This window comes from Lissotriton vulgaris, chromosome 9, assembly GCF_964263255.1.
Source record: "Lissotriton vulgaris chromosome 9, aLisVul1.2, whole genome shotgun sequence".
Lineage (NCBI taxonomy): Eukaryota > Metazoa > Chordata > Amphibia > Caudata > Salamandridae > Lissotriton > Lissotriton vulgaris.
This window is the reverse complement of record NC_141697.1, coordinates 800,309,161-800,328,303: the sequence shown is the minus strand read 5'-3', so window position 1 is coordinate 800,328,303 and position 19,143 is coordinate 800,309,161. Positions and strand designations below refer to the sequence as shown.

At 40.4% G+C, this 19,143-nt stretch overlaps 1 protein-coding gene across 1 annotated transcript in view; it reads right to left on the bottom strand.

Moving 5' to 3' along the window:
* Positions 1–570: 570 nt before the first annotated feature.
* LOC147692287 (serine/threonine-protein kinase D3-like) overlaps positions 571–19,143 on the bottom strand; it is a 587,115-nt gene continuing 568,542 nt past the window's right edge. The window contains exon 18 of the mRNA XM_086938546.1: positions 571–3,365. Coding sequence (XP_086794672.1) covers positions 3,186–3,365 — 180 coding nt within the window. The 3' untranslated portion in view covers positions 571–3,185. The remainder of the gene's footprint in view (positions 3,366–19,143) is intronic.

Below are 19,143 nucleotides of genomic sequence, written 5' to 3'. Positions count from 1 at the left end.
TTTTTAGCTCACTGCACCATCCCAGTTTCAGAACCTGGCTGTATGCAAATTAGTCTGTTCCTGTCCCAGTGCATGATGGGAACAGGGCAAACCAAACTACAAAAGCCAATTCTTACACTGGGAAGGAAACAAGCTCCCGGGGACCGGTTTCTGGCATTACAGCCGTCTTCGGCCAGTGCGACACGACCGGCAAGGGCGTAATGTGGAGGTCGGAAGACCGTCACTGCCTCCCCACCATGAGTCTGGCGTTCCGAGGACCGCCAGACTCCTAATTAGGCCCTAAGTGTGAGAATATCTCCGGGACCCAAGATTTACTTCAGAGCAAAGTAATGGGTTTAGAAAGCCGTTGGAGATCCATCTCTTGAACCTATGATCAGAGCTGCTCAATGTGGTTACTGTAGCCAGCATCTGACTACATAAACAGGATTATAGCGTTAAATACAGTGGAAGCATTCACTTTTATGAATGCAGGACTAGTGCTGCTTTAAAGCAGATTTCAGTGTTATTGGTATTTTATTGAGAATACCAAAGTAATTCAATACAAATAAAAGAAAGAGGCAGACAGCATGATAACAATTTACATTTTAATAGTTGTTTTAGGTGGAAAAGCTTCAGCTGATTTATCATGAATTCCTTCTCAGCAGTCACTAATGTAATGAATGGAAAAGGGAAAAGCCTAATACATGTTCACTTGATTTTTTCTAGGGTGTTAGCATACAATAGGAGCTTTTCAAAGAAAATGAACCTACGCTTACCATAGGGCAAAGGTGATTTGTTTCACTTGCAAAATCCTGAAAAACCTGCCTTACATTTCTCATCCCCACCCCCACTCTTCGAGGACACACCCATACAAAAAGAAGATTTGTACACAACCAAACTTAGAACCACACCATACACTTCAAGCAGTTCATCCTTTATGACTGCAAGTAGGTGCCTTAAACTCCCATTGGTTAGAAAATGCGCCCAGTCCATGTGGGGATCTAGGAACAGGGTTTAAGCTTTCGATTCGTGGTATACGTAGGGAGGGTTTCCTGTTTCAAATAAAGCCCCACTTTTAACCTCAGTGGTGTGATCAGTGAGGCAGAGTCCATGAGAGAAACGGAGAAAGGAGAGTAAGAAACAGAGAAAGGGGTGGGGGTAAAAGATCAGATTAAGAGATACATAGGGGGAAGAGTGTACTGGAGGTTTAGAGGCAATTTACTATATTAGAACCAGATTTGTGGCATAGCTGACTCTCACTGTTTTCCGGGCCAACTCACTTTTTAAATCTATGTTATGTTTAGCCCCTTCGCTGCAGGGCTAATTCCCCTGTGGCGCGGGGGAGGGGTGCTGCAGTGCTCATGACGCGCTCGGCTCGTCATGACTCCGCCCACAATATGGAACGCTTGCACAGGAGGGGAATTATCCCCATGTGGGCGTTCCACGGCAGTCATGAAGAGCTCAGCTCGTCAGAAGTACAGCTCCACTGTGCAGCGCCGAAGGGGTTAATCAGTCCTGCATCAGGAACAGTTGATCCTGAGAGATAGCTAAGGCCTCTGGCTCTGGCGACAGTTCTTCTGTCTAAGTTCTGAAGTTATATATTCAGTGTCACTTAAGGGATAATTCTCCTGACATCTGATCATATATATTCAGTGCCACCTGGTTGATAGATCTTCTGTATTTTGCCAAACCTGTGTCTCCCGAGAGATAGCTCTGCTGTCTAAAGCAAATACATGTATGATCTAAGTAACCTGAGAGAAATCTTATGTTGTAAAATCTGAAGTCTGCATGTTTGGTGTTCCGTGAGGGACTCTTGGGCACTTTGATGCCTGCTCCTGTTAACTTTTGGAAACTGGGGACCCAGCTCTACAACCTCAAGTTAAAGCCTGATTAACCTGACAGATAGATCTCCCGGTTTAGGCCTAGGCTGTAAGCGCCCGATTCACAGAACTAACTTAAAACAAAATCCTAAACCTACTACTTTTGGTATTCACAGAAGTTAGGATTTTGTCTTAAGTTTGTCTTAAGACAGACTTAAGACAGACTTAAGACAAAATCCTAACTTAAGTCTGTCTTAAGTCTGTTTTAAGACAAATTTAAGACAAAATCCTAACTTCTGTGAATACCAAAAGTAGTAAGTTTAGGATTTTGTCTTAAGTTAATTCTGTGAATCGGGCCCTAAGTGCTTTGTAACCTGTGGTGCAGCTTTGTTGCTTGACATCGTAGGTTGTGCTTTTAACTCCAGAATGATAGCTAGGTCTGTTCTGTAAACCCTAACACTGTAAAGAATTGCGTAACACAAGGAAGAGCTGTAACAACTAAATTAAAGCCTTTCGGCCTTTGGGGTTGCTCTGTGGTGTGGGCATTAACCATTTGCTTCTCTATCGCCATATTACTTCAAGTATTTGATAGTTTTCTCTGTGGAGGACAAGAATGCCCCCATCCTTTAAAATTAGGTCTTTCATTAATATTCGTTGTACAATGTATTCCCTCCCCCTTTGAAACTCCTGAGTTTTTAGCCAGGCCAAGGGGACATTTTTGTCAGATACCTGAACATTTGGTGCAGAATGCTTCATGAATGCAATGTCACATCACACAGTCAGCTGTTTCTCTATTTGCCACTAAATGGAAGATCTCCAAGACTTCTGCCTGTTTCAGTGTTTGCTTGGGTGAAAACATCTGTTTCAACAATGCCAAAATATACAATATGAGACAAACACAATTTTCTTGGTCCTTGTAAGCAAACTATAGTGGAGAAGGCCATTCTGGTTTCTGTGAGGCCTTGATTTCCTCACACCACCAGAGAGGCCATGTGACCCCAATTTCCATACAACCTCAGGACACACCTGTTCCAATGGTAAATGAAACAAACCAAGCTCAATGTCGACCATTTGATTCATTTTTTTTTCGGTTGTACTTATTTTCTATAACTTATTAGCATTGTCTACTGGATTGTTTTCGCCCCCAATTGCCACTAGTTGAAATAAAATAATATTGTTAAAACCTTCATCAGTTCCTCGGATAAAGAGTAGCATTCACTTTGAGTGGTATGTTGTCCCCAGATAAGCCAAACACTTCACTTTGGCGATCACTCCTGTTTCAGTCCTTACGACAGTCAATCTGTTGGGCAGCTGGAGAGAGGTCAGTGCCAAACAGTGTTTTGCGCTTTCTCTGAGCCCTCCTTCTAAAAGGAGAAATTATGTTTCTCAAGCTTGTTCCTCCTCCTCCAGCTCATCCATGCTAGGGTCCATGATAAAATTATCGGGGTAGTCCAGTCCATAATCCTCTGCGTACTTGCGCCAGCGATTGTCATCGCTTTCGTGGGTGATGTAGCGTTTGCCGACCCGCGTCTCCAGCTCCCGAAGGTCCAGCCATGTCTGGAAGTCCTGTGAAGTAACCAACAGTGGATTCAGACGACAAGATCGATCCTTTTAGACTGTTACTGCCCACTAACCCATGTTTATAGTCATCCCACCATTTTGTTTACAATTGATATATTTCCCTGCCAATTTAATTAAGAAAAATTCAATCTTCAGTCCCATGTTTTACCTTAAAAAGCATTCACTTCTAAAATGTAATTCACTATTCCTCAATTGTGATCATCACTGGCCTCTAAAATATACTTATTTAGCCTCAAAGCAGCTACGAATCTACACTTGAAATGGTCATTCACCTGCTCATAGTGTCAATCGTGTACCCCTCTGATTGACACTCATTTGCCCATACACCACTACATATTTTGCCAGCAAGAATCACTTAATTGTCTTTCACCATTATGAATGTCCCTAAATAATACTATGTTTTCCTCCCAACACGGTCATATTGAACTATCACTGGCCAGTCATAAATAGGGCCGGGGAAATTGTGTTTACGCTGGCGTAATCTCACATGCTCACTTTTGGTACACTTGTTACACGAAATGCCTGAGTTTCCGACATTGTGCCACATCGCGTAAAATAGATGTACTTAGTACTTGAGGTAAAAATCATAGCATTGGAACAATGTGAACGAATAGAACACAAACAGCAATTGTTTTCTTCACGTGTGATCTTAAGCTATCAAACTTTTTTGGACCTTTGCAGAAATTACTTAAATTTCCCTTAGGCCTAATCATAAGCCATCAGTCATTTTCTTACGAACCATTCATCAGTGGCTACCCCAAACAGTCACTTAATGAGCTCCCCAAACGCCCATTCATTTTTACACCAAACCCAGTCTTTAATAACTTTGCATGTGAAGCCATTTGTTATCTGCTGTCCAAACCCGTCGTCACTCATTTGATTACCCTGACAAGAAAATCAGCAAGATAGGTCTTGTCACTGATAAAAACTTAGCCAGGATGTACTTTAGCAGAGCAAATACAAAACATAGAATTATTGTAATTCTGCTCTGTTAGTCATATTTCTCCTTAATTTACAACTAGTTGGGAGCGCCGCTAGTTTTAGGCAGGGTTGAAAATTTAAAAGTGACCTCCCACAAAACACGTTCCTGCACACCAAAGCGGCCATTCCTAACCAGCATCTGCCTAGCACCAATTGCCTGTACTCCATTCATGTTTCTCCAATAGGAACAGTTGAGTTACAGTAGATGTGTGGGTGCTGTGTAGGAGAGAGAGGGATGAGGAAGTAACGGAGTAACCAAGAAAGTATTTGTAGGTCGAGCCTGGGCAGCGCATACGGCTGCTCTGCAGTATGCTGTATTGGAGTATGGTATAGAAGCCCCGCCCACTCCACCCCTATTTGTCATTGGCTTGTGTCAGTGTCCTTCATAAATGCTGGCTTCTGATTTGTTAATAGGCTTGCTAGTCCCTCCTTAGTACCGCCTTGTCTTCATTCCTTACCTCCCATGGGGACTGGCTCTGTTACTTCAGTTATTACACAGTATGTCTTTTTCAGTCTGTATGCACTATTTTCTTTAATGAGTTTCTAATCCTGCAAGCACTACAGGCTTTCCTGCAACTTTCAGCGTGCCGTGCGTGCTTTCACTTTCCGAGCAGCCGGAACAATGACGGCTGCTTCTTTGAATAGGTCTTGCATTTAAAAGAGTTGGAGCAAATTGGCATTGTAAATGACAATGCCTTTTATTTATGTGTTAATTAGCAAAACAGATAAATAAAAGGCATTTTCTTTTACACTGCCAATAGCTTAAAGTCTCGCAAATGCGAGATCTATTGCATTGCAAATGCTTGTTCCTTTACTTGTGGTCTTGTTTTTAACCATTTTATCAACTGTTTATGATCTTAGTTGCAAAGCACTAGAAGGAGGAGATAAAATACGAAAAGTTCATTCCAAGAAAAAGTGGTTGCTTAGACCGACCTCATCTAGATAAGCTATCTTTATGGAGGATGCGCTTAAGGAGTACACTGGACTGGAAGCATTTAGTGTAGCCCATGTTGCTGCCCTACAAATTTCAGAAACATTTGCTCTAGTTTAATGAGCCTGTTGTCCAAGGCGTAATCAAGCACCCGCTATACCAATTTGAGAGCGGCTGGTAGAATAATACAGTTGTATGGCTCTTCTGAACTTTGAACTGTGACTCCTTGGTTCAGGACAGAAGGAGAAGCAAAAAATAATAAATAACAGAAAAAATATACCATGAGGCAGCTGTGGGTGTGGGCCTAGGGTAAGAAACAGACACAATAAGGATGGACAGAAAAAGAGGAATGAGGGAAATGTAAGTGAGAGGCAAATGGAGTGGGAGCACAATAGAAGAAATGAAACAAAAAAGGAAGGAAAGGTACAATAGAAAGGAGAAAAGAGAAGGAAAGAAGAAAGGAAGGAAAATTTATTTGGGGAGACAATTCCTGGGATCTTAGGGTCAGGATTTGCACGAGTTGCTCTCTCACTTTTTGGCAGCCATATTTATTTATTTATTTATTTATTAGTGACATTTCTGAAGCGCAAACAAAGGCCCGTGGGCGTCTCGGCGCTGAGATATCTGTTGTATTTAACTTGAGAAGGGGAAGCGGTGTCTAATGGTTGAAAAGCCAGGTCTTAAGTTGCTTACGAAAGATCCAGAGAGAGGGACTGGCTTTAATCGAGTGAGGCAATGTGTTCCACAACTTTGGAGCTGACACCAGGAATCTTCTGTCACCCCATGAAACTGTTTTGGTGCGAGGAACCACGAGATCAATGAGAGTTGAAGAACGTAGTGTTCCGGACGGACAATAGGGAATCAGATTTTGGACAAGATAATCTGGTCCCAGATTATGCAGGGCCTTGTACACAATACGGAGAGTTTTAAATTTTATTTGGTTTCTGATGGGTAACCAGTGTAACTCTCTGATGGTGTCAGAGGCGGATTGATATTTGGGGATTTTTCCCAGAAGCCTGGCAGCTGAGTTTTGTATTATTTGCAATTTGTTTAAGACTCCTTCTTGTGTATTGAGAAATAAAGCATTGCAATAGTCCAATATGGACAATACAAGGGAAGTGACCAATGTTTTACCAGCTGTGTCAGGAAGGAAGGGAAGTATTTTTTTGATGAGTCTCAGTTTGTGAAAGGCTGAAGAGGTGATCTTGTTAGCATGTGGATGAAAAGTGAGACGGTCATCAAAGATGACACCTAAATTCCTCACCTTGCTGACAGGCTCGGGAGGAGAGCCTAGTGAAGATGGCCACCAGTTGGATGACCATTCAGGAGTCAGCGGTCCGAAGATGACTACTTCCGTCTTATCGGAATTTAATTTTAAACAATTGGAAGCCATCCAACTCCCAATTGCTACCATGCCTGATTTAAGATCTTCCGCTATTTCGTGGCCGTTGTTCTTAATGGCCAGGACCAACTGTGTGTCATCTGCATATAGTTGAAGGTGGGGGATATTTATTTTTTTGTGTTCCCCCTTCCTGTTTGCCTGTGCTCAAATCAAATTCCTCAAATTGCCTAACTCTTGGACATGCAAGATACTATCTAACTGGTAGAATTGGCATCATTGCTTTATTAGCATGGGCAAGTCCGCTATAAACAATAGCCCTGAACGAACGTGCAACTCCAATACCCTTGAAATATCGAAACGATCCAAATTATCTCCAGAGGAAGAGCACGAGGCTTATGATGAAAACTGCATCACATTCTCTTGATGTAGGAAGAATTGGGTCACAATTTAAGGACAAAATAAAAAACTTGTTTTCAGATCTACCTTGTCATGCGAAAGACAAAACATGATAGTTTGTATGACAATGTCTGGAGTTAGTTATTCTTCCAAGAAGAAGTCATAGAAACCTAAATTGTTATCTTCCGAGTATGATGATGTAAGTGAAAGGAACGAACAAAATATATATATTAATAGTTATAAAATACTTGCAGACTCTGCCCACTACTGGCAGCTGATGGCCCTATCTATTTCTCGAGTACTTGATTGGTCGATTGAACAGACACCCAAAATTGCCCTATTGGGACTCCTAGAGGAGGTGTGTGTTGCGGGGTGGGAGTGGGGGGAGGGGAGGCAGTCACAGAGGGGACCGTACACTCCTGGGTATGGCTACAATGGTAGCCAGGAGAGACTTGGGGGCATATTATCAAGAAAAAGCGTTAACATTAAGGACGCTTTAGCGGCAGAAAACTCCAGCTAAAGCGGCGATAATGGGCTTGATAATACGCCCTTGTGAATTCCCATAGAAGCTCATGTTCTGGTGTGAACATGGGTTTCTATGGGAATTCTCTATGGTAGGTAAAAAGCTTTATTTTGATATGAAATATCTTAAAAAGTACATGGCAGTTAAAATACAATTCATTTTTAAAAACATTACATAGTACTTAAACGAGCATATAAGAATAAAAACAAAATTAAACCAGATGCAGCTTTGGACGTGATTAAAAAGCAGTTGCCTCATAAAATTATCTTAGGGCTTTCAATCTGATCACCCATGCCCAACTAAGAAATTTAGCCACCCGACAGGCTAGGGTGGTGTTAGGATCGGTCTGCAAGATTCTAAGGGCAAAGTTGTGATTCTTGGTCTCAAGCAGATGGCAAACAGGTTTTAACCATTTCGACCTAGGTTTGTTATAGGCGCAACATAGGAAGAAGAAGTGTGGGATGGTTTCGGGTGCATCGGTACAAAACGGGCAATTGGCAGGTGTTTGGTTAGGGGGTTTCCACTTGCAGGTACGTTCACGAACCGGAAGAGTTCCCAGTCTGAACTGAATATATAAGGCCCTATCTCTGGGTTTCCTAATGAAATCCAGATAGGGTTCAAGATGATGTACTGTCTTGTGTAGACGGAACTCATCTGTCAACCTGCCCAGGTTGGTATCTCTGAAATCTTGGACATCAACCCATAGCCAATAAGCTCTCTTGATCTCCAGTTTAGACACTGATACACCTGTCTCCCATGCAATATTAAAACCAATAGCCAATAAAAACTTCTTTACCCTAGTAAGCCAAATTCTCTATGGCGTATTATCAAGCCCATTATCGCCGCTTTAGCAGCAGTTTTCTGCCGCTAAAGTGGCAATAATGTTAACACCCTGCTTGATAATATGCCCCTTAGTGCACAAACGGAACCACCGACAACTCCCAACATCGCCCGAGTGGAGAGCCAGCATAGACTAGTATGCCAAGTAGGAAGAGCCAATCTATATTGTCAGGGGATGCCCTCGTAAATTTGAGAAGATATGGGGCAAATGAGGCAATTACTTTGGACTGTCGATTGGGTCTGCGGGCACAACCCCCAGCTGTGGTGATTTCGCTCGATCTTCCTGTTGATCCGTGTGCAGGGAAGCGATGTGGAACTTTGTTGTTTGACACTGTTGCACTCATTGTGCTCTTCAACGTCTGTCTAAAATCACGTTAAAAAATAAAACAAAATACTTGCAGACTATTGGATGACTCATATCCAAGGCTAATGGGTTATACAGATAGTTTCGGTAGGACATCAACTAGAATACAAACATCTCCTTCCATGCGCATATTTTGGTAAACTCCTCAGCCTAAAGATCAATCCAAAAAAGGGCCTCTTCTAGTAAGAATATAAAAAGGCAATCACAAAAGTACCCAAAAGGAAAAAAAGTGGAGTGATTTACTCAATTCTGTTTCCATGAAGAGACCCTTTCGAGGAAATGAGGCCCGTTTGAACTTGAAAGGAGTACATATTTCCCTAGAGGTTCAAAATTGGGTCATTATCCTCAGTCATCCCTCAAGTAGCTCCTGGAAACTTTCTAGCCACACTGGACCTTCATCCTTCTTCATAGAGTCATGTTTTTTTGCTCTGGGTATACAGTCCTACACTTTAGCCTATCCACGTCACCTAGAATTTTCAAAAACGTATTAGCCCCAGTTTTTTGCTTTTTGCAATTAAAAGGTATTCACATATTTCCATAGCTGAATGACTGGGTAATTGTGTTCCTTCTTTGTTAAAGGCACTGGAACAGATAGTAGTGGTTTGCACAATTCTACAGAAATGTGTGTTCATAAGAACAGGTAAAAGTGGCACCTATGGCCAGCTCAAGAACACCACTTTATAGGTGCATATTTTTGCATAGATCTGGGAAAGGTGTTCCTGCAATAGAAACAATTACTGGTGCTTAAGTCGCAGCTTTCAGGTCTTCTGGCAGCAGACTAGGGGCTGTGAAACACTTCCTAAAGGTGAGGAGTTTATGTCCTTACTACACCAGTGCTGCCTTGGGCTCAGCTGCATCTGAAGCTTCTTGATCAACATCTATAATAGCACTTGGATCCAGCTAGACAGCACATAAATTAATTCCAGCCAATTTGTGAGAATGTTAAGAACTTGTTGAGTATACCTTCTAAGCCCACCCGAGCTACCCCTTATCGTTGGTTTGATCATTCTTGCTTCAAAGCTCAAAGAGATCTGATTTGTGCTTTGAAAAAAATAACCTAGGGTACCGAATGAGGTAATAACTTGCAGAGCTGCTTTTAGATAAGCAGTCAAAGGTAGAAAAAGATTGCTTCAGCAGGAGGCCTGGGATCAGCTCTAGTATGTTAGTGTATCAAAAAACTCGGCCCTTTTTTGAGAAATTATTCATCGTCCTCTTTTTCCATCCAACCAAGAAAACAATATGGAGCATATTATCAAGCAGGGGTTGAACAATTATCATTGTTTTAGTGGCAGAAAACTGGCACTAAAGCGGCGATAATGGGCTTGATAATATGGCCTTGTGAATTTCAATAGAAACCCATGTTCTGGTGTGAACATGGGCTTGTATTGGTATTCTCCACGGCATATTATCAAGCCCATTATCACCGCTTTAGCGGCAGTTTTCTGCCTCTAAAACTGCGATAATTTGAACGTCCTGCTTGATGATATGCCCCCATATGTGCTCACATCCCTGCGGATCAGAGGGTTAGTCATTTTGAGGGAATATATGATCTTCCCAGTTGTTCATCTTCAAGCCATGTCCCCTTTAGTACATCTGTAGCCTCATGTCTGCAGGTTACGGTAGAGGAGGTAATAGAGGCGATTAAAGTGTCTTCTAAAAATAAAGCTCCAGGACCCGATGGTGCCGGCTGGTTTATTTCAGAAAGAAGTTTTGCTCTGGGCTCCACTTAAAAATATCATTAAATCTGCAGTGACACGTAGTCTTCCCAACTCCTTTCATTGATTGTGCCTGCCTTCTATAATGGTGATAAGGCTGACCCTTGTTGTTATAGGCCAATCTCCCTGATAGACTCAACAAATAAAATCTTGGGATGAATAGTTCTAAACTAACTGACCTAATTGGGGGGGCGGAGAATCAGGTACTTTCTGAAATTCAGTATAGTTTTAGGTCAGGCCTAGGGACGATTAATAAGTGCCTAAATCTTTACATGATTATCAACAAATATACAATGGTGAAGAACGGATCTTTACATGTTACCTTCATTGCCCATAGTTCAGCTTATGATAGGGTCAATAAGGAAAAACTATGGAACATTATGATCTCCCTAGGTGTTGAGCCAGAAATTGTATATTTTCTGCGAGCTCTTCACCAGAATTTGATGGCTTTAGTTAGATATAGGCAGGGAGGGGAATACTCCATTTTGTTTAGACTAAAAAGGGGGGTTTGCCAGGGCTGCATTCGTTTTACTCTTTATAGCAATCAATTCGAATACACTCTAGTACAGGGTGATCATGATGTGCCCATTGTGAACGCCATCCACTCCTGTATTATTGTACGCAGACAATACCGTCTTAATAGCCAGAACGGTATTAGGACTCCAACACTTATTAACTTCTTTTGTGGCTTTTTATGTACTCCATTGTCTTAAACACTAATTAAACAATTTCACATGTAATGGTGTTTGGCCCTAGGCATATCAAATCTTGAGTTTTTAAGTGAATGAAAACATTATCAGCAAGGTTAGTTTGTATCCTTATTTAGGACTGTCATTTGGTTTTCCTTGAACCTGGTCTTCTCTTGTATCATCTAGACCAATTACATTTAAGAGATCGATCTTTTCTGTTATGGACTTTGCAACCAGACTCAGCAATAGATTTTTAGCAGCTATTTTGAAGATATATGAGGCAAAATATATTTCTATTGCCTCTTATGTATGCATATCAAGGTCAGTATTACTTATACTACTTAGTACACGGTGCGCTATTTGGCATGGTGATTTACACTTATTGAGAAATTTGACTCATGTACTCACTATAATTGGGTCTTTGAGAATCCTGTGAACGGATATGTACTTACTCTTGGATTACAAATATCGTTCTGTGGGATTTCTCTTTATGTGACACATTTAATTCAAGGGGTTCTTTTGGAGCCTTTTCTCTGTTGCTGGATTGTTATTGCTTTTCACATGTAACTTAATGGGTTTTGAAGAAAGAACAGTGAATTAGCCCGCTTATTGGTTAAGCGGTACTGAACTATTCCACTTTTCTTCTATTCATCTTTTTCATTATGAGTGTCCAACGTTTCCCTGCTAGCCCTCCTCAAGCATTTTGGCCGGCTGGTGGGGAGGCTTGTATAAAATGGCCAGAAAGAATATTTTGCAATTATTTAGTTACTATAGAAGCAAGTGTTATGTCCACATAACAGAAACATCTTCCATACCCTAGGAGTCGAAGTGTTAAAATGCTTAATGAAATAACAAGCAAGTGATGCTGGTGATGCAAATGCTTTTGATAATGTAATTGCAGACTTTGATAATTATTTTACACCAAACGTCTGCAATGAAATTGTAAGATTTTTTTTCCCAGATAACAACATCTGAATGAGCCTATAGATGAATATATCTGCCAGCAGTCTGGAAGCTTTCTCTTGATTGTAAGTTTGATACCCTTCAAAAAGACTTATCGGGAGCCAAGTAATAATGAATTCAAGTGCCCCTGCAATCCAAGAGAGATAATGGGTTCATGAGGACTCAGAGTTTAAATGACATTTTAGCCAATGTGAGAAAGGCACACTGGTTGGAATGTGTGCTGAAGCTGTTATATTACGGTAAAAAGGGATGAGTGTGAGAATGCTGGGAAAGTCATGGTATGGACAATATTAAGAATTTTAAAACTTGTAAAAGAAGAAATATTTTGTGGGAGAAATTGGTATCCAATTTTTCCAGCTGATATACAACCCGAGGGGTACACTGGAGCGAATATTGAGATGTTAGGGTACAGAACACTTATTTTCAAGTTTAAAAACTGGCACACAGTAGGAAAAATGTACATTGCTAATAAAGGTCCATTTATTTTAGGATGGTTTGACTGAGGGAACCTTCACATGGTTTTTTAATCCTGACAGTGAGTAGCCAGTATTAGTAGTGGATGAGGGGAGACCAATAGTAAAAGGATGTTGTAGAAGATACGATCGTTAATGTGTTCAGTGTCACCACAGGGAAACTGATTGGATTTTAATTTAAGATAATTCTAAAGGCTGATGCCTGTTCAAAAATACTCAAAGCCTGAAACATTCCCATGTATTTAAGGCAGGAAGTTTTAAAAAAGCTAGATCATTTGGTAGATTCGGGTATAATAGAACCTTAAACGCCTTCAGTCGGGTTTCTCCTCAGGTTATTACAGGCTGCGGTAATGGTAAGATTAGGATGTGTATTGACCTTCAGCACTTAAAAAATAGTACTGTGGTGGATAGCTTTTCTCTTCCTAAAATGTCTGAGATGTTAGTCTTGGTGTGAGGGGCTAAGTGGTTCTCTACTATAGAGCTGTGAAACTCTTATAGTCCGATTCCTCAACAACATGATTTCATGAAGTACAAAGCCCTGTGCACTACTTCCACTATAAGCATATACCATTTGGCTGTTGGCAGTCGTATTTCGGGGGTTAATGTTTTCATTGTTTGAGAAGATGGAAGGAGTTCATTGCTTTAAATGCAATACATATATATATTTTTTTTTAAATTATTAGTCCTCATTACGCAACATTTAAAAGTCAGGAGTTTTCAGGGATCCTTCTCGATATTCGTGGCACCCTTGAGAAAGGAAACTCCTTACGTCCACATACTTATAGGAAGGAGGCATAGTTGGTCATAGTGGGTTGAGCTAGCCATTTTTGCTACTCTTACAAGCCTTTCTCATCATTGTTGCGATGGCGTAATCATTGGACCGTAAACAGAGGAGATGATTCGGAGAGCCAGGAGTAATGCCTTCAAATTTCAAATAAACATTTTATTTACCACACCCTTTAGTTCAATGCTTATGGTATTCTTCCCACAGGTCCCAGAATCTATATTTTTTTGAGGTATACCTCTTATTTTTATCTAAATTAAACACTTTCAAAATTGAGGCCAACCATTCATTATGAGTAGGGGCAACCGGAGTTATCCATTTTACACAGATCTCTCTCCTTGCCAAGAGAATCAGAATGAAAAGTAAATTCTCTTGGGCTTTAGTAAGAGGCCTTCCCACAATTGTTCTTGAGGTCCCAAAAATAACTAGGTCCATACTTACAGAGAGTTGTCTTCCAAATACCCCTTCTAAGGTAGTACCCACTTCATTCCAAAAGGCATCCAGGCTGGGACAACGCCAAAACATATGTAAATCGTCAGCCCTCTGCAGACCGCACTTTGGGAAATTCTTCACTGTGGCCCCGTTAAATTTGGATAATCTTTTCGGAGTCCAGTAGGCTCTGTGTACAGTGAGCAAATGGTTTCTTTTAAGAGCAGCAGATGTTACGATTGACCAGCACATGTTCATAGATACTTGCCATATGTTACTTGTATCCAGCGTCGGCAGATCTTTTCCCCAGATGTCTTCTGGGATTCGGAAGTCTTCCTCCCCGGCCGAGATTAGGGCCCAGTACCAGAAGGAAGTTTCTTTCAAAAATGATTTAGACGTCCACATCTTCATCTCCAGAGTAGTATTACCTTTTCTAGTTTCTTTGAGAGACTTACTCCAACTCTGTAGTTGGTAGTATTTAAATTTAGAAAGAGTGAAGTTTGTGCTCTTAGATAATATATCCCAGTCAAGCAAGTTATTCTGAAACAGAAGTTGACCCCATTCCTTTATTCCTGCTGATCTTAGCGATGTCGCTAAACTATTCTTGAGGCAGTCTGGTGTAGTATGTGAATCCCAGATTGGGGCCTTTTCACTGTAAAAGGGGATATCCAACGTAGATCTAATACAGTACCATACTCTTGCGGCAGATTTCAGGACCTTTAGTTTAATTTTTTTAAAGAACTTTGGATGTCCGAATTTGTATAAAAAGTGGCTGGTGTTGTTTGTTAATACACATAAGAATGGTGGGTAATTTTCATATGGACCCAACAATACCCTACTACTTTTAAATTGGAAGGCTCTACAATATTCTAGTAGGTCTGGGCTTGCTATTCCTCCTTGCTCTTTTGATCTTCTTAATTTACGCCATGCAATTCTTGGTTTTTTAGATGTCCATATGAAGCTGGATAAGTCTCCCTGGATCTTTTTTATCTTATCTCTATTGTGCTCAAGCGGGATGGCATTAAAAATAAAGGTGAATTTTGGTAGAATTGCCATTTTTATGATATTTGATTTCCCCAGGAATGTTAAGGGCAAAGCTCTCCAGACATTCAGTAATTTTTTTACTTCAACCTCTACCCTATGTAGATTTATTTGTGTAATTTTATCAATCTCCTTTACCAGATCAATACCCAGGTATCTTATTTTGTCTTTACTAAAGGGGGATACGAAGTTTTCATTCCAGCTTATGGTTTCAGTTTTTGTTTGATTTATCTGGTAACCAGATATCCTACCAAAATTCAACAAGGTCTCTTCTGTTGTTATAAGAGCCTCTTTTAGGTCTGCGGTAAAGATCATGAGATCGTCCGCATATAATGCGACTTTCTTGTGCCACCCTTGGTAAGAGAATGGGGAGATTAAAGGAAGGTTCCTAAGGTGTTCTGCGATCGGCTCAATATAAAAGTTAAAGAGTAGAGGGGAGAGTGGGCAACCCTGGCGTGTACCTCTACCTATCAGAATGTTATTAGTAAGGTGACCATTAATTAATATTTTAGCTCTGGGCGAGTTATAAATATTGGCTACTGCATTTACGATGTTTTCCCCTATATTGAATTTCTTTAGTACTTCATTTAGATAGGACCAATTTACTCTATCGAATGCTTTAGCAGCATCTATTGTAATTATTGATAGAGGAATCTTTTCTGTTATAGAGATGTCGATTGCTGCGATTAACTCGTGAGTGAGGTCTTGTAAGTGCCTTCCTGCCATGAAGCCTTTCTGGTTAGAATTTATTAAGGTCCCCGCTATTTTCCCTAACCTTTTTGCCAGGATTTGAGTAAAAATCTTGTAATCACAATTCAAGATGGATATTGGGCGGTAAGATTCGCATTGTTTTGGATTTTTTCCTGGTTTTAATATGATAGAGATGATGGCGTCATTCCATGACTCCGGGATTTTAGCATTGTTTATGAAAATCTGGTTGACTAGTGTTGTTAAATGGGGGACAAGCGTATCTTTTAACTTTAAATAGAATTCGTTGGGGAGGGCATCAGGCCCTGCTGCTTTTCCTCTCTTTAGCTCTTTAATCGCTTGGGCAACTTCCTCTGATTTTATTTCACCATTTAAAGTTATTTTTTCCTCTGGAGTTAGAACTGGCATATTTTGTGATTGCAGGAAGTTAGTTATTTCTTCAACTTTTGGGTTGCAATCCTCAGCGTAGAGTTTAGTAAAGAAAGCCGAGAATTCTTCTTTTATTATTTTCTCTTCAAACCCATTATGAGAATTGTCTGTTGGGTGAATGTAATTTATTTTATTTCTAACTTGGTCTGATTTGAGTTTCCATGCGAGCATCTTTCCACAACCCTCTCCATACTCGTAATTAGCAAGTTTACTACATTCCCATCTCTCCCTAATTTTCCCTTCCAATAGTGATGATAATTTTTCCTTCTGGTTGAGCCTTTCCCTCATTAATTCTTGACATCTCGGTGAGGACGTATCTAACAAGATCTGCCTATCCAAATTTTTTATGTTTTCTTCCATTTTCTGGATCTCTTTTTTTGCCTCTCTTGATTTATGTGTTGCCAGGCTACAAATCTTACCCCTGATTACAGCCTTATATGCATCCCAGATCATTTGGGGTGAAGCACTTCCAGTATTATCGTGAAAATACTGATCTGTCTCTTGTATAAGTAAATCAATTATTGTAGTATCCAGGAGGATCGAGCGGTCTAAAGTCCATCTTGTTATAGATTTAACATCATTTATTTTTAATATCATTTGCACAGCCGAATGGTCTGAGAGATGGGCGGGGAGGCAAGTCAGTTTATGAGTATTCTCTACCAGTCCCTGATCTATTAAGAAATAGTCAATTCTTGATTGTGTTCTCAATTTTTTATTGTTAAAAGTAAATTTATCCTGTTTGGAGCCCCTTTGGTCCCATACATCAATGAGATTTAAATCTCTTTTGTATATTGTCAGCCATTCTCTCATTTTGGGCAAGGTGTTTTGTTTCCCTTTTGGTATCCGATCTGTGTTTGGGTTTAAGATTATATTAAAATCACCTCCTAGGATCACAGGATAATTTACCGCGATTAATTGAGAGTATAAAGATTGTAATGGGGTGGGGTCGTCTAAGTTAGGGCCATAATACCCGGCTAAAATAAAGGTATTGTTGAAAAAAGTTATCTTGGCCATGGCCCATCTCCCTTTAGGGTCTATCTCAGAGGATAATATTTTAGCTTTCAGGGATTTTTTTATAAGAATAACAACCCCCTTTGAGGCGCATTGTTGGTCAGTACAGACGTAATCTTCAACCCAATAAAGAGTTTTAATGAGCTCTTCCCATTCTTTTTTCATTAGATGAGTTTCTTGTAGGATTAATATTTTGCTATCGGCAAGTTTTAAGTATTCAAAGATTTTCCTTCTTCTGCTCTTGACTCTTAACCCGTTAACATTCCAGGTAATTATTTTTATATTCTTCAGGTTTTTTTCCATCCCCCTCTGTAAGGTATAAGGCGCTTTTTATTGATCATCTGGTTCCCGATTTTCTTCTCTATTTTGCGATGAGGACATTTTTTGTTTTTTTCCCTAGTTTGCTCCCAAACCCCATGTGCTCCCCCCCACTCCTTCCTCCCCTTTTAAAATGGCTGAAAGCCATTCGTGTTCGTGAGTTTTTATTAAAAAATGTAGAAAAGAAAAGAAAAAAGGAGGGACGTGGAGACACACACCCTCCCTGGGAAAGCCTCCCTTTCCTTTGGGCCTTAATTATGGCCCTCTTTGAGCTCCGTGCCCGAAAAGGAGAAAGACTAGATAAGGATGCTAATGTGAAAAATATATCCTAATTGTACAGTTAGATTTCATAGAATCATAATAAATGTGATCTCCCACAGCAAGTGTATTTAGCTTTATGCCTAGGAGTGGGCTTGAGATTGTATTTGAATCTGGTCCCGCATTAGTATTATCAAGTTATCAACCTCTAGAGGATCTCTTATATTGTACATCTTGTTTCTCCACATTATTCTAAGTGAGGCCAGGAACTTCATTTGAACTGTTGCCCCCAGTGATTTTAATTCGGGCATTTTTTGGCCCAACTCCCATTGCCTGTCTTGTGTCACCTTTGCAATGTCAGATCGGATTCTAAAAGACCAGTCATCTCTGTTGAATGTTCCTGTTTTTAGAGCCTCGCTCAGAATCCTTTCTTTGATGTTGTATGATTTAAAATTCACCAGAATCTTCCTAGGGTTCTTTCTTTCTTTAGGTTTCCCAAAAGGGTCACGGTGAACCCGCTGGATGTCATTTTCTAGGTCTGAAGATTTACACCACGGGAAGTATTCCTCTAGTAGGGAGTTGATAAATTTCTTTACATCTGGCCCTTCTCTGCCTTCTGGCACATTAAGAAATCTCAAGTTTGACCTCCTAGACTGGTTCTCCAAAGCTTCCAGTTTTTCCTCCATACTTTTGTCCTTTGCTCTTAAATCTCTTATATTTTTTTCAGATGCTTCCACCCTCTTTGTTAGACCCACAGCTACAGCTTCTACTGTAGAGACTCTCTCGTTTAGTGCCAGTAACTTTGAGTCCAGAGATTCAAACCTTTCATGAAGTTTGGTTTGGTTATCTTCTGATATCCTAAATCTGGATGTCATCTCTGTGAAATTTTTTTCCATAAGTATCTCCATACTACTGCTGCTAGACTCACAGAGATTTTTAGCAGAATTAGCTAATTTATCAGATTTGTTCGGGTTAGAGTCGGGGTTAGCATCAGGGTTAGAATTAGTGTTAAATATATCCAAAGTGATAACGTCAAGGGATACAGAATTTGTAACATTCTCTAGATCTGGAGTAGTCGGCATAGTGGAACAACCAGGGACTGAGACAGGTTCATTTCCAAGGGAGCCTAGAGGAGTAGTCGTAATGAGAGACTGATTTTGACTAGTAGTTTGATTCTGAGGTTGATCTATCATCTGTGATTCCTCAAGATCCTGACTTTCTATTTCCTTCATTGAGAACTCAGACAAAAAGATTCCCGGATCGCTTATATCCCCCACTAGTGGCTGAGGTAACATTGGTACTTCTGGTGAGGCAGACTTTTCCATAACAGGTACAAAGTGTGTTCTGTCTTGGGGTTTATCCTGCATTTTAAAATAAGTCCTCAGAGAAGGTGTAATTTTTATTGCAGATTTTTTTCTTCTTTCCGCTAGTTCCTGCCTAACCTCCGAAGTTTCTTTCTTATTTATTGGTATTCCTTTATCTGATTTAGGGGCTTTACGCGAAACTCTCTTTGTGATTCGCGGGATTACCGTTTGTTTGAGAGCAGGGGGAGCTGATTTTTTAAGAAA